The 15,865-nt window shown below is 38.6% G+C and overlaps 1 protein-coding gene across 1 annotated transcript; it reads right to left on the minus strand.

Annotated features, from left to right (window-relative positions):
• Positions 1 to 692: 692 nt before the first annotated feature.
• On the minus strand, positions 693 to 6,459 carry fgf8a (fibroblast growth factor 8a). The gene is made up of 5 exons (XM_075485855.1): positions 6,428 to 6,459; positions 6,307 to 6,343; positions 5,290 to 5,470; positions 2,790 to 2,896; positions 693 to 959 (listed from the first exon to the last, which is right to left on the minus strand). The coding sequence occupies exons 1-5, from the start codon at positions 6,457 to 6,459 to the stop codon at positions 693 to 695; spliced, it is 624 nt and encodes a 207-aa protein (XP_075341970.1).
• Between the last annotated feature and the right edge of the window lie 9,406 nt (positions 6,460 to 15,865).

A 15,865-nucleotide genomic window follows, 5' to 3' on the forward strand; every position in this document is an offset into this window, starting at 1 on the left:
AATATATTTATACATGTATAAAAACAGACACTATGAGGGAAACAAACACTGAGGGTGATGGGCATAGATTGTGACAAGACACACTTCATTAGATTTTGAACCAGACAAGACACTACTGTCAGATCAGATAACATGTGACAAAAAAATACTCCTGCCACATTTTTCCATCAGATGCTATTAAAGCTCTGTTTTCTTGAAAGATACTGGATGATTTCAGTCAGGATACAGCATCTGGTAAAATGCACACAACATTCGCTGGCAGTGTGATATGTCACGGCCTTCAAGTCTCCTAGAGCAACAAAGTTTATAAAATGACTCCAATGGCATGCAATTACCATCACAATGTACATTACAAAGATGTTCAAGATGAGAAGATGAGTCAATGACTGATGTGCATCTAAAAATATTTTCTTTTCTTTTTGCTCCTTTTTTAAAACACATCAGTAGAAGAAGTTTGAAGTATAAAAATAGATTTGTCATATTTTTTCCTCTGTACAAGTTCTTTGCTTCAAGAAATTAGAAAATAAGCTACATATTAGAACTGAGTATGAAAAATGTCTCTGGTAGTTGTATTCTTATTTGTTTTCATGGAAAGAGAAGGAGCGTGTACGCTGCTGGTAATTACTTCAATATTACATTTTTGTCTTTTTGTCTTTTTGTCTTCCTCCCCCTCCTCAGTGCTCTGATGAGTGTCATGTACGTTTAGTCCTTTGACTGAAAGGGTAGTGGATAAAGTCAAAAGGCTGGTGGTGGCTAGGGTGGGTGGGCTGTTGCCCCTTTGGCAACCTCTTCATGAAATGGACCTCACGCTGATGCTGGCGTGTCTGTGAACCTTTCCTTGGATGCCCACGTCGGGTGAAGGCCATATACCAGCCATCATAACAAGCGTTCCTTAGGGCTGTGTAATTGTTTTCCAGAACAATCTCTGAGAAAATGCAATCACGGCCCCGTCCATTTTTCTGTAGAAAGACGCACAGAAAAACTATCATTGAGAACATCCTTGCTTAAGATTTGCAGATAGGAATTATCAGATGCACCTGCATGAACACACACAATCGAACAGCCCTTCCCTCATACATGAACCATATGCTACACTCATTTCAAATGAGTAAGAGAGGTGGAATGTCAGAAAGCAGTGATGCTTCTCCCACTTCATCAAGTGATTAAAGTGTAGCAATGGCATTGGCCCTCCTGCCATAAAGACTGAATCAGCCCCAAGTGTCCCTTTAAGTCCTACTCTTGTGTTTATGTTTAAATTTAACCAACTAGGCCTGCTAAACTCAATTAACAATCAATCGAGCATTGAATACTTTTCACCCTTACTCTGACTCCATCAATAAATGTCCTATTAGATCAGCTCGTTCACTTGACACAAGAGTGCAGTTTAGGAGTGAGAGGTTACAAATAAAAAATTGAGTCAGTGATTCTAATAATTGAAAAAAATATGCAGTGAGGTCACGGGGTAGGCCAGCTGAAGCTCAGGAGGAAGAGCTGGCAACAATATTGTTAGTGGTTTGATTCCTGCCTTCCCCGGACAACATTTCAAGTGTCCTTGGGCAAGACACTAAACTGCATGTTGCCTCTAATGTGTCCATATGTGTGATATTGTAAAAGCAGTATATAACAGTGTATAGACTATGTTGGCCAAATGTAACAACCTCCTAGTTCTTTGGAGAAAAGAATGTATTAAAAAACATTGATACATGCATATGCATTCATACATTAAAAGACACACTGCCTGTGCATTCTTTTTGTTTTGTGCATACATGCATACTCTGGGGGCTGAAGTAGGCTGTGACTGGTCTGGTAGCTTGAGGCAGATGGTGCTCGAGGCAGGGTGCTGGATGCATGGAGGGCAAGTGAAAGGGGGTGGGTTGGTACTCTGTTTATCAGCCATGACAGTGAAAGAAGGGTGCTAATATTGCCTCAGCCTCTTACACACAATGTACTCATGTAAAAGCATCACATAACTAATTCTAACTTGGAGTCTTGAGTACCAGTAGTCCAGTTTGGAAGCTAGAACACCATCCTCCAAGCATTATGATTATAGAGAGAACAACCCCTTTACAACTTGCAGTAGGTAATGTGTCAGTCACTTTCTCACTTGCCTGTGTTTTCTAGAAAACTGAGATCTGCATTAGTTAATCATAAAGAAGAAAATAATTAAAAACAACTCACAAATAAATTATATAGTTACATTTTTAAAACTTGTTAAAATTACTTAAAAAAAACTGAATATTAATTTTTTACCAAACTTTACTCAAACAGCAGGAGAGGAATAAGAAGTCTGTTTTTAGAATTTAGAATAATTTCATTGTTGATATTCTTAACATTACAAAAAAAAAAAGAATACAGCCAATCTATCATTTACATTTTATCACAATCCTCCAAAAGCTTGTAACGGTTTTTCTTCTTTTTTTTATTTTCACCTTTATAATATGAGAAATCATGAGACAGCTAAGCAATGATATCTGTGTTCTGTATCTTAAATTCCACAACAAACACAACTTATATGGTAATCAGGAAGGAAAAGGAAGCAGAACTTTGAAGGTGTCAGATTTTTTTTCACTTGAATGAAATGTAGTTTAACATCTTTAAATTAAAGACTTAAAAGATTAGGGCACGAGTTAAATTTATCTGGTCTTAACAATTCAGATTCTCATCCATTAGGCAAACATTTAATTCTACTCTAACTTCTTGGTTCAGCTTCTATAGACACTGATAGTTTGACAATAAGCTACCCTGCCCTCTGCCTCTGATTCAGCTGGTTGATCTGCTTTTGTCCTCACCTTTCCAATGAGCTTCCCCCTCTTGTTCATGCAGACATAGAAGCCTGTCTCAGCTCCCTTGATGCGCACTTGACTCCCAAATGTGTCAGTCTCCACAATGAGTTTAGCTAAAGAAATCAAACAAAAGAGTTGAGTTAGAAATGAAAGCACAGAGTTTTTTTGTGATTTTAGTTAGAGATGTCTATCCTTGTCTGAAAATTTTTTCAACATTTAATGCCAGAAAGATCTAACAGTACACACATGCTAAGTACATGGACAAAAGGTCATCAACAATGTACACAAAAATGTTTGAGTGTATTCCAAAAATGTTCTCTCCCTGTATCCATGCACATACATGTATGAACACTCACACACATGTATGCACACATACACATAAAGTAAAACTTATAGGGCCATTCGGAGAAACTTACGCAAAATGATAAAACTTACAGTTCCATTGGGCATTCCTTTTATATACTTAGTTCATATCACAAATAAGGATTTTATGACTTCATGGATAAAAAAACTAAATTCTTCATCTGTCAGGTTACAACTTTCTTTTATTGCAATCGACAGATCAGCTTTTTAGGATGGAGCCTTGTCATGAAACATTTTTATGCAATTTCCACAATCAATTTTTAAATGGACAAGCATCCGTACTGCTAGCCATGTCACTGAGTTGACACGTCTTTCATGAAGAAAAGCATTATCATCCTGAAAAAGGACTTCAGCATCACTTAAAGCCTTTCTTTGACAGAATGAGAAAAATGTCAAAGATTTCTATGTATATTTGTGCATTTACTGTAGGGGTAATAACAACCATCTCCATTCGTCTTTTACATGGCATGCAAGCCCATATTACTATTGATAATGGAGATGTGCTCCAGTTATCTTTGTATATTTCATTGGACCTGCACCGAAAACAAAGTTCTGGCATCATCCCCTTGACTGATGCAGATTTGTGATTCATCATTGAATATCACCATCCAATCATCCACAGTCCATTACTGCATCTTTTTAACCCAATGTAATCTTGTTTTCTTATAATAATGTGTTGGTTTACCTTTGGCTTTTCTGAAAATAAATTACATTTTTTTTCAGCCAGTTTCAAATAATTATTTCACAAACAATGTTTCTGTCCATTTGTTTATCTTCTTTCTTGTGCATTTTCTATTTTAAATAAATATTGCTTTAAGTTTTCTTTCTTTATGTTATGATGTCTTTCTTGGTCAAGTATTCTTTATAATCTTGCCACTTTGTTTGTACTGACTCCAAATTTTAGACACAGCTGACTGAGAACAACCAAGACCTTTTGTCACATAGTTGAATGACCTTCTTGAATAGTTTTATAATCCTTTCTATCATTTCTACTAATATCTTTCTTGTTGGAACTATAGGTCCAGTCCAACAGAAAAATAAAAAAATAAAAACTTGACCTTTTTTGACGAATGTCATGGTGTTTAAGGAAAACACAATCTTGCTGCAATTTAGAATTTCACCATATTTACGTTGAGTGGTATGCAGCAATGAAAATAGCTATTCAATAATTAGTCTACTAATCACTTCAGAGACTTCACCTTATACATTCTTATTGTATTGTAGAAAGGTTATCTTGTATCATATGTGTATAGGAGATAATATAGAACATGACTTTACTATCAAGTTTTGTCATTAAAAAATTAAGAAAATAAAATCACAAAACTGAATTTGTCACAGGTTGCTCACTCTCACCCTCATATCCTCATATCTATCCACACAAATTACAATTTGTCCAAGTGAAAGAAAATATCAAACGTAATTTATGAAAGTTACACCTGCAAGGAATTTGGGGAGGAATTATTCCCTTTCATTCATAAGAAATATGTCCAGTGTTTCCTATGCTAAAAAAGTTAATCAAGGAAGCACTAAAAACCCTTTCCTTAGCATTAAGATAACTCCTTCAGCTCTTATTGGCAGCTGCTATGATACTTCTGGTCATTTTACTCAGTTAGGAAACTTCCAAAGCAAAAAAGGAGGAGTGCAACAGCTCCTTGACTTCTGCAAGCAATCTTTTAACTACAGACTTATTTGCATACTTAGACTTGTGCAGGTATTTGCTTCAAACATTAAAAGGCGAAAGCTTAATTTTTGCCTCTATTTAATTTTTTAAATTACAGCTATTTCATTGAGCTCTTTTACGTTTGTTTTACAAAGTCAGATCATTCAGCTTATAAATCAGTTGTTTTAGTCATAAATATGTTTTGCTGTTTTATTATATTTCCTTTTTTCAACAAAAGAAAAACTTGTGATGATTGTACAATTTTGCTGGGTATTGTTACAGACTGTAACTTAAAAAAAAAAAGTATAAAAACGAAACCAAAACGCAAGACTAAATAAATAAATAAGTGACTCAATAAATGAATAAATATATAAATTAATAAATAAATAAATAAATACAGCTAAGACAGTATTGTAGTGCGAAAAAAACAAGTTGACAATTTTGCCTGTATGCATTTTTACTGAATTGTGGGGCATATCTTACCGTGCACATCCCCATCCTCGGCCATGGCGTTGATCCTCTTGTTGGGCAGAACCTGTACATGCTTGCCGCTAGTCCGGCTGTACAGCTGGTAGATCCGGATCAACCTGCGGCTTACGCGGTCCGTCACTTTGCTCTGCTCGCTTACATGCTGCGTGAAATTAGGCGGGGACTGATTGGTTACCTGTCAGGAATTAGATGGCAACAAAATCTTCAGTGCGTGATACTTTTTTTTTTAATCTAATTATTTATCTTTGCCCATTAACGAATTCATTATCCTTAAACTGATAGTCAACTGGAGGAAACGAACCGAACTGAAATGCATGGGGCCAAATGTGTCCTTTTAAATTATTGAAATCATTTACGCGCTTAGAGGCAGAGGGAATACTATCTCCTTTTTTCCCCTTGTGATAAGTTCCAGAGAAGCTGCTGCCAAAGGAAGGTAACTTGTTCCAAAAAAGGACGCACGGTGTGATTACAGGTTGTGCGTAAAGGAGAATGTGCACAGAGTAGAAAAAACTATTTTGAACGGGATAAATACTGTGCTCCGTCATGGTGTAAAACCAACTGAACATCTAGCCTACTTTATTATAAGCCCGAGTTTGTATTTCTCTTTCACTTCGAAATCCACCACCGCGCAGTGAGTTCTGCTGACAAAAACCTACTTCGAACTCCACGACAATTTTTCAGATTACTTCCAATCATCTCCTCCTTCTCTGGTGATCCGTAAGTGCTCACTATTCGTGTGCCAGGCCCGGTATGTTAATCAGCAATGTCCCAACAGGCCGCGCTCCCCGCTACTCCACACACGGTGGTAGCCATCAGATACTATTGTAACATATAACCTAATGTTATCATAATCCATAACATTTCCAGGTCTATTTTGGCGGTGAGCATCGCACAGCTTGACGGTTGTATCATGGTTTGAATATTCTTATAGCTTATCTTTGTTGTAACAGTCAAAGTAAAATTGAACAGTAAAGAATATTAATTCGAGAAGAAATTAAATCAGAGACATACCTGAGCACAATAGCAAAATACAAATAAGTGTAGAAACCTGCAAAGAAGAAGAAGAGCGGTCTGTGAGATATTTAATTCGGGGATGCATTGAGGTGTTGAAGTGAAGAAGAAAAGGACTCACATATAGCTGAATCTGGATGGGAAGGGTCGCATATTGGATGGAAGTTAAAAAAAAAAAAGACCTAGTAAATACTAATAAGGGTCCGTTTGGGGTCGTAAGAATCCAGTCAAGCTCAATGATCTTTAAGGAAAACAAGTCCAAAGATTTAACTGAAATCCAGTTGAGGTCAGAGGTACTGACAGAGCGGCGCGTGGACGCACATCTGACACAATTTTCATCAAATCGATGATAAGCACCGACAGATTCCTGTTCGCGTGAAATTTCAATAAGTATGCTCCAATTTTTCATTAGAATAAACTGTCGATTTAGATCGCAGGGCTAAGCAGAATATAAACACTTGAAGAACCGAGGGTTTGAGCTAAGTTTGGGGATAAGCGCTGCAAGGTTTTGTTGTTCTGCTTTCATAAGCAAGCTCGTCCGGGCTGTCAGAGTACTCCTCCCAAATTGTAAATCCCTGTTTTTCTCTGCGGCCTTCAGGTGTGTGTGTGAGCCCTTGGTGGAATACACTCTGACTGGTTCGGGCTCCTCAGTGTTCTGATAGTGGCTCGATGCATCAGCACCGCTCGGCTAGAGTAGGACTGCACGCAGGACTCTCCGTGTCTCCTTTCTTTGCTCCCATCCCACACTCCAGTGTCAAGCTTGTCGCTCTGCGCTCACACCCCCCCGGTTAAAATGGCAGGCTGATCTACTAAGAACAAGCCCCCTTTTTCTGTAGAACAAAAGCGAACACCCCTAGCCCCCCCCCCCCGATTCAAACCTCTTTTTACCTGGGGAGCTGTGCACACGTTGGTGGGGGGAGAAAGGGGTGGAGGAACCTTGGCTACCTCGTGACCCTACCATTACAGCTCCGTAAAAAACACTTTAGTACAAAGTGACCACCTCTCGTAATAATGCTATACAGTTATGAAGGCATGTCATGAAGAGTGAGAAGTCAATATGACCGGGGAGACACTCCTGTTCATCCACCGTGCTGTCTCAGGTCGACTTCTTTCACTTTAGGATCTCCTCAGTGACGCATGATCTTCCCGCTTTGTTTATTGACTAAGCAAAGTGTGAGACATTAAAAGGATTACAAGTGATTAGCGTTTTTAAATGACCCCCTCCCGATTTGATAAAGAGAATTATCTCTATCTTATGGCTTAACTCAACAGAGAAAACAGCTTTACGGGTTTCTTGGAAGTCCAATAAAATTCTGGAATGCAAAGCTGCTGACGACTGAGTGGAATATCAGTTAATTGAGACGGAACAAACGAACGATGGTACCTGTGTGACATTCAACACTTAACAGTCTGGTCAATGTTATAATGTTATTACATATTTTGTTAATGTTAATTTAATTTGTTCCTGCAACCCACATTCTTTTCTAAAGAGTAGCAGTGTATTGCGACCATTATCGGTTATTCTGATTAGACCAATATCGCCCACAAAAAAGACACAGAAACGTAACGCAACTTGATAAATAAACGTAGGCTTATTCAAGATTACATGAATAGCTTTTCAGTTGGAGTGGTTTGAAATATCCTTATGAATGTATCGTCTTGATTTCTTTGTTGAGTTAAAGGCAATAATTCCACTGACAGCAGACTCGACCAGGACGAGATGGTACAAGTCAGTTTAGCTAAACAATAAGTCCAAAGGTTCTTTCTTTTACTTTATTCCTACACAAACTTATTTCGGATTATTTGAGAGCATGCAGACTGATTTATCGACCTATGTACTGTTCACGTTCATGGTGATAATATTTATAAAAGTAAATCAAGAGCCACAGCTTCTCCACCATCAGAGAAGGTGTTTCAATATTAGCCTGCCATTGAGGCCGAAGCCACCAGCAGGCGCTCAAACTTAAATGTTTGTGTGTAGACAGAGAAAGTTGGCCAGTGTGACAATGGCATTAGACTGGATGACAGTATGGAAGACTGTGAAACTTTCAATGGATAACAGGCAGGAGTTACTTAATCTGTTATATGCCTCACTGACAGACTTCATGTTGTTAGATAGTTTATTTTTCTGTTTCCCTCCCTCCAATTACCATTCTCTGCTGTCTTTTTGTGTGTGTGCATGAGATGTGTATGATAGTACAAGCAAGAGAGATGCAAGTGCGACATGAAGTGATTCATGAGATGATGTCTATTAGCGTCCTGGTGTTTAACTAGAAACTGTAAGGACATTTATGTAGCCAATGTGATTAGGTTTACACAGAGCAAAGTGAAAAAATCTGACATTACCTGCCAGTATTCTGTACCCTGGCTCATTGACTTGATATCCTTCCCTCAACCCTAGAAGACTTACACCCATCAGTGATCCAGCAGAGGGCAAACACCCTTCCCCCTCAGTTCCCAGTTTCATCCCTGTTCCTTTCCTTATGAGCAGAGATTCATAGTAATGAAAGGCATATTTTAGACAGAAAAAAACTCAAATAAAATACCTTGTTATGTCTTCATATGCTTATAATGCTATTATCTTTTTTTCCCTCCAAACATATGATCATGGTAAATGGTAAAAGTCAGTCTACCACTCTGGTTACTGGGAAAGCAACACAACTTTTTAAGAAAAACAAAATATGTGTTTTGCAGGCATTTTTCCAGTTACTAACACATTTTTTGCCCGAAAGTGACAACACATTTTTCAGTTTTAGATAGGGCTGTACGACTAAAACAAATAATAATCCCGATTATTTGAACAATGTGGAGATCAGGATTATTTATCATGGTTATTTACTGATTTTAGTGGAAAAAAAGTTCTATTAAACTTTTTTTTGTTTGTTTCAGAATATTTTTATTGAAAGCTACAATACAATACTTTCAGTTTCAGACAAACAATTTGCCTTTTCTTTTCTTTTTAACACACACATATGTAAAACAAAACAAAACAAAAACACTGATAAAAATGTAGAAGAAAATAATTAATTTTTTAAGTTTATTAGTGCCACGTAATAAACAGTGAACAACCCCCCACTTGACTCATAACGACCAACACACATACTTCTGGTTATTTATGCAATATAAAAGGTATAACAGTAACAGGCACACATTCAATCAGGTAGTACCTCTAAATTAGTGAAATAGGAAATAAAGGGTTGCCATTTGTGAAAAAAATTGAAAAACATGACATCTTTAAGCCACCGGGAAATAGAAGGATATTTAGCAGACTTCCAATGCAACAATAATAAACGTCTTGCTAGTAAGGAAGTGAATGCTATAATATCCTTTTTTGTAGAGTTAAATGCAAGTGAGGGGTCAGGAATCCCAAATATGGCAATCAGAGGGCATGGTTGAATATTTACCCCAAGAAAAGTGGACATAATAGAAAAATAACCCGCCCAGAAACCTTTCAGATCAGGACAAAGAAAAAACATGTGACTAAGGTGACAAGGGGAGCCATGGCATTTATCACATTTGTCTTCCACTTTCGAATACAATTCGGATAGTCTAGACATAGAGAAATGTGCCCTGTATAAGACCTTAAATTGAATAAGTCCAAGACGAGCACAAGAGGTGGTAGATCGTACCCTTTGTATGGCCTGTTCCCAGGTCTCCTCATGCATTTGTATTCCCAGTTCCCCTTCCCATGTACACTTAAGTTTAACATTTGAAAGGGTGCTAAAAACCAAGATAATATCATACAACTTTGAAATTCAAATTCAAATTCAATTCAAAAATACTTTATTTATCCCAAAGGGAAATTAAATATTGATGTAGCTCAATTAAATCAAGGAGTTATTATAGATGCTGATGGCTGTGGGCAGGAAAGATTTCCTGTTGCGGTCCTCTGTGGTGAGGAATGAATGTTAGCATGGATTCCCACTGGTGTTCTGGGGGTAAAGAGGGGAAATTAGGGAAACAGATGAGTAATAGGGAGGTTAAAGCGATACAATGTAACTTCTCAAAAAGCCCACTCTGGAGCTCCCCCTACAGGCTTGGAGGTAATGTACGGTTACACTGTCGTAAAAACAACACCCTTTCACTTTCACTTTTCACGTTTGTTGACGAACCGGCGAGGAGTTAGAAGGTGCAAGCTATGTCGACCAAGAAGGCAAGAGTAATCAAATGTACCTGGGAGCGTGAGAGGGGTCTATTTGTTTTTGCGGTAGGTGTGCCAGAAAGCAAGTCAAAGTACTTCCGCTCAGCTCCCGGGCCGCCACCGGGCCGCTCCAGCAAAGTTACATAGCGCAGTTTTTCCAACTCAGACCCCCGAAGGGCATAGGAGACAGGCCAATCGTAATATTAAAACTCATTCTAGCCACACAATTTTTTTCAAGCTGTTATTTTAAGGTAGACATGTTACATAGTATTGCTTTAATACCTAGATATTTAACAAACACCGTCAATCCCACGAAGTTGCTGCCTGACCTCGTTGAATGCAGCCCGAGCCTGGGCTATCTTGGCAGTGTGGTCAGGGAACACTGAGATGGTCAGGTCCCTGAATTTAATCTGTCGGAGCTCTCGAGCGCGGCGAAAAATGACAACACAGTCACAGTGGTAATGAAACAACAATGGCTCGAGGACGGTCACCGGGCTTGGGTTTAGGTCGGAGGGTCCGGTGGAACCGGTCCAAAAGCGGCTCCTTTACCAGATCAAATGCTTCCTTTAGTAAGGCGGCAACAGCGGCAGTTGTACAGGTCTCAGGACCCTCCGGTACTCCCACTTTCCTAACCTTGTTACGTCGTGACCTGGACACCAAGTCTTCACATTTATTTTCCAGCTTGGCTCGTTAGCAGTGAGGGACTTGATAGTAGTTTTCATCTCGGTGATGTCATCGGAGCACTCGGTGAGTGCGTGCTCCATCTCCCTGACCGTGCCTTTGAGCTTGGACATGGTAGCATTGGTAGCAGCTTTATCGTTTGCTAGCTGTGTCTTCACCATTTGCAGGTAGAGCTTGATAGTAGACGGAGGATCCCCGAGAGTGTCCTGGAGTTTTTTTTTTTTTTTTTTTTTCAATTTAAGTTTTTATTGTATTTTTCCATTAGTCACATCACCATACCTAATACACAAGTAGGGCAGCTATGGCCAAAAACAAACAAACAGAAAAACAATATCCCACAATAAAAATAAAATAAAAAGATAAAGTAAACATGGGGGGGGGCATTTTAATACAGTTTAATTACTAGTACACTTATGAAACCTGAGACCATTGAAACTGTATGAAGTGCAGAAAATGAGACCACACAATGTAAAATTTTCCTTTACCATCATTCAGTCTTGCGATGAGATCCTCAAACAAGGCAGTGTCTGTCATTAATTTCAGCCATTCTGTGAAGCAAGGCCTCACTTGACTTTTCCAGTGTCGGAATAATAAACCCAGTCACCGCAATAATAAACCCAGCCGATGCCAGGGCAAACTCCACTTTTGTCACTTTTGGTGGTAGGAGAGATCGGTCTCCAAGCAGGCATAACTGGGGCGATTCTGGCAGTGGTGCATCTAACCACTCTCCAATAACATGAAGCACTTGCTTCCAAAAAGGAAAAACAAAAGGACAATCCCACAAAAGGTGTAGATATGAACCAATGTCACCCATACATTTCCAACACTTGTTGTCCCTCATTAGCCCCATCTTGTGGAGCTTAACAGGTGTGTAATAATATCTATGAATGACCTTATAGTGTGTGAATTTATTAACAGCGTCCCTCACAGACCAACCTACTTTCTTCACTATCTCATCCCATGATTCCTCATCAATAGTTGTATTTAAGTCTCTTTCCCAGATTAGCCTTATGTGCTGACTGTTACCATACATATTATCAGTTATGATTTTATAAATACCAGATGCACTACGCAAAAACCCAGGCAACTTGAAATAGCAAATAAGCTTATTGGTGTCATCCATTGGAATCTTCAAGCTCATTACACAGCTTCTCAGTTGCAAATACTTCCAGAAATCAGTTTTCTCCAGGTCATATTTTTGTTTTAACTCTTCAAATGACTGAAACAGACCATTGATATACAGATCACTGATTCTAGTTATATTTTTGTTCAACCAGGTATCCCACATGACAGACTCTCTCCCTATCTTAATAGAAGGGTTGTTCCATATTGATGAGTACATCTGTTTATATTGGGGTGCGCGAAGCAGCTTATGTACCGTTGCCCATGTCTCTCTGGAGCACTGCAAGATCGGGTTTAGCCGATCCTTCCTCTTAGGAGTCTGTGACAAAGTTTCAATTGGTCCAAATGGGAACACCAATTCCCTCTCTATCTCTATCCAACCCAGGCTTGATCCTTCATCAGACCAATGTTTTGAGAGTTTAAGCAGTTCAAAAAACATTTTGTACAACTCCACATTAGGCAACCCCAACCCCCCCATGCTTCTAGTGGTGAATAACTTATCAAGTTTTATACGGGGTTTCTTTCCATTCCATAGGAAATCTCTAACGATTTGGTTGTATTGTTTAAAGAAAGAATTTGGGACAGTTAATGGAACCATCGTAGAGACATAATTCACCTGGGGTGCAACCATCATTTTTATCGTGTTAACTTTTCCCCATAAGCTAAGATTAATCATTTTCCATTTTTCCAAGTTAGACTTAATACCCTGAAGTAACGGGGAAAAATTTGTTTGCACCATATCTTCAATATCTGGAGTAAGACGGATTCCAAGATACTGCATCCCAGAGTCGATCCACCTAAATTTAAGTGAGTTGTTTATTGACGGGAGACAAGCTCTTGACACTGGCATCACTTCAGACTTATTTAGATTAATTTGTAACCTGATATTTCAGAGAATGCTTCCATGGTCTTAAAGAACCTAGGGGCTGAAGAAGCAGGATCTACAGATAGCCAGAGAATATCATTTGCATATAGGAAAAGTTTATGTTCCCTACCCCCAGCCTTCACCCCTCGTATTCTTGTGTCTGTTCTAATAGCTGCTGCCAACGGTTCAAGAAATAAAAGGAATAGGAACGGAGAAAGAGGATCTCCTTGTTTTGCACCTCTTGTTACATTAAAAAACGAGGATACAATACCATTCGTCAAAACTGACGCCTTAGGTTCAGCGTATATTAACTGTATCCATTTAATAAACCCTTGTCCAAAGCCAAATCTCCTCAGTGTATGCATCAAAAAACCCAATTCAAGTCTGTCATACGCCTTTTACGCATCTAAAGAGAAGGCAGCTACAGATTCATCAGACTCTCTGCTTTGCCACATCAAGTGGAGAAGACGTCTTAAATTGTCAGATGAAGATCTACCTTTTACAAACCCAACCTGGTCTGGGTCTATAATACATGGAATAATGCTCTCAAGGCGCATTGTCAGAACTTTTGTGAGAATTTTATAGTCTACATTAGCCAGGCTAATCGGACGGTAACTGGCTGGATCCAGTGAATCTTTACCCTTCTTAAGGATGACAGAAATTACTGATTCATTGAGAGTGGTAGGTAAATTACCTGTTTCTAAGGCCTCATAGTATACATCCGTTAACACAGGGGCCAAAATGTCAATAAAAAGCTTGTAATACTCAACGGGAAACCCGTCTAACCCAGGAGCTTTGCCGGACTGCATTGATAATATGGCCTTTCTCACTTCCTCCTCTGTAACAGGGGTTTCCATGAGCTGTGCCTGATCCCGGGATAAGCTTGGGAGTTCAAATTGAGAAAACCAGCTATCCAGTTTTTCTTGGCTTGGACGAGTTTCTGACATGTAAAGAGTTTTATAAAAGTCTCTGAACACCTGGTTAATTTCTTTTGCTGTGGTAACCACTTTCCCTTGGCTATCTTTAATGCATGGTATCGCATGTGAGGTTTCCTGCTTTTTTAATTGCCGTGCTAAAAGTCTACCTGCTTTCTCTCCACTTTCGTAAAAGCTACATTTAAGTCGAAACATGGCATACTCAGCCTTCTTACTGTATATAGAATTAAGATTGTACTTCAGTTCACATACTTGTTTCAATAAATCCTCACTGTAATTCTCTGACAGTTCTCCTTCTTTCTGTTTTATTTTATCCTCCAGCCCTATCATTGTTTGCTTGTCTTGTTTCTTCTTTCTTGATGCTTCAGCAATACATTTTCCCCTAATAAATGCCTTACAAGCCTCCCACACAGTACCTATTTTGGGAGTAGACCCAATGTTAATCTGAAAGAAAGTTTTAAGATCTTCTGCTAGTGTTTGTTTAACTACAGTATCTTGTAGAAGGGAGGTATTAAGTCTCCATCTATTACTCCTGATGTTCTCAAGACAAGTTGAAATACAGAGCTCAACCGTAGCGTGGTCTGTTAATGCTATTACACCTATGGTAATATCCTGAACAGATTCTACCAGGTTTTTAGAAATTAGAAAATAATCGATTCTGCTGTGGGATTTATGGTTGTGTGAATAAAAGGTGTACTCCCGTTTATCTGGGTTTGTTAACCTCCAGATATCAATTACTCCAACATCCTCCTGGAGCTGATTCAATGCCTGTCTGCCCTTTGATGGCGTAGGAAAATATCTAGATTTATCTAGCACCGGGTCTAGAGTCTGATTGAAATCTCCTCCCAAAATTATACCTCCATCTTCAAATGATCCCAAAAGCTTATTCACCTTATGAAAAAATTCTGGACTGTCATCATTAGGGGCATAAACGTTGCAAAGATTTAGTCTCCTCCCGTTTATTACAGTTTCAATACATATAAGTCGCCCTTCTTCGTCTTTGTGTTCCTTGAGTAACACAAATTTCAGCTTCTTATGCAATAGAATTGCAACTCCTCTTTTACTACTGTCAAATGAGCTATGAAAGACGTGACCTACCCATGCCCTTTTGAGTTTCATCGCCTCTGACTTCTTCATATGAGTCTCTTGGAGGAAGACAATGTCTGCCTGCCTTGCTTTAAGATAAAGAAGGCATTTCTTCAATTTTGTTATATTATGTGTCCCATTTATGTTCCATGAAATTACTTTAATATAAGCACTACTGATCCCTTGTGTACTCAGTTGTTTTGCACATGAAAATGTCTTGCCACCATCTAGACAAAAGTAAAGAAAATTGGGGGAAATGGGAGGAAACTGAAAAAAAAAATCAAAATAGCCATCAGCCTATTAACCCACCCCACAAACATTATCAACCACATCCCTAGAACTGGGAAATAGAACAATAACACTTCCCAAAATTAAGAATAACAATTTTAATCGAAATCGGCAGGAGCTTCCAAACTCACGTCCTACTCCAAAGCTCAGCAGCGCCCTCCTCTATTAAACTTTTATGCAAACTTAAGAAAAATAAAACTTGTTTTCTCTTCAATTAAAACTAGTGAGCCTCATTTAACTAAATTCAATGCATCTCTTAGAAGAAAAATATAAATGAAAAATAGCACCAAAACTTATGATAAAATAAATGAACAGGGCACTTCTTTCACTTTCACATTGGGCCTCATGCAAGAACATTTTCACATTTTTATTCTAAATTCTCGTGCGAACACGCCACGTCAGATTCAACAAACACTCTTAACTTCGGAAAAAGTGTGTAAA

This window comes from Odontesthes bonariensis, chromosome 2 (assembly GCF_027942865.1).
Source record: "Odontesthes bonariensis isolate fOdoBon6 chromosome 2, fOdoBon6.hap1, whole genome shotgun sequence".
Taxonomy (NCBI): domain Eukaryota; kingdom Metazoa; phylum Chordata; class Actinopteri; order Atheriniformes; family Atherinopsidae; genus Odontesthes; species Odontesthes bonariensis.

Coding starts and splice junctions, on each gene's coding strand:
- fgf8a (XM_075485855.1), bottom strand. CDS start 6,459: ATGCGACCCTTCCCATCCAGATTCAGCTATAT. Junction 6,344..6,427: donor CCATCCAGATTCAGCTATAT/GTGAGTCCTTTT, acceptor TCTTCTTTGCAG/GTTTCTACACTTATTTGTAT. Junction 2,897..5,289: donor CGAGGATGGGGATGTGCACG/GTAAGATATGCC, acceptor TGATTTCTTTAG/CTAAACTCATTGTGGAGACT.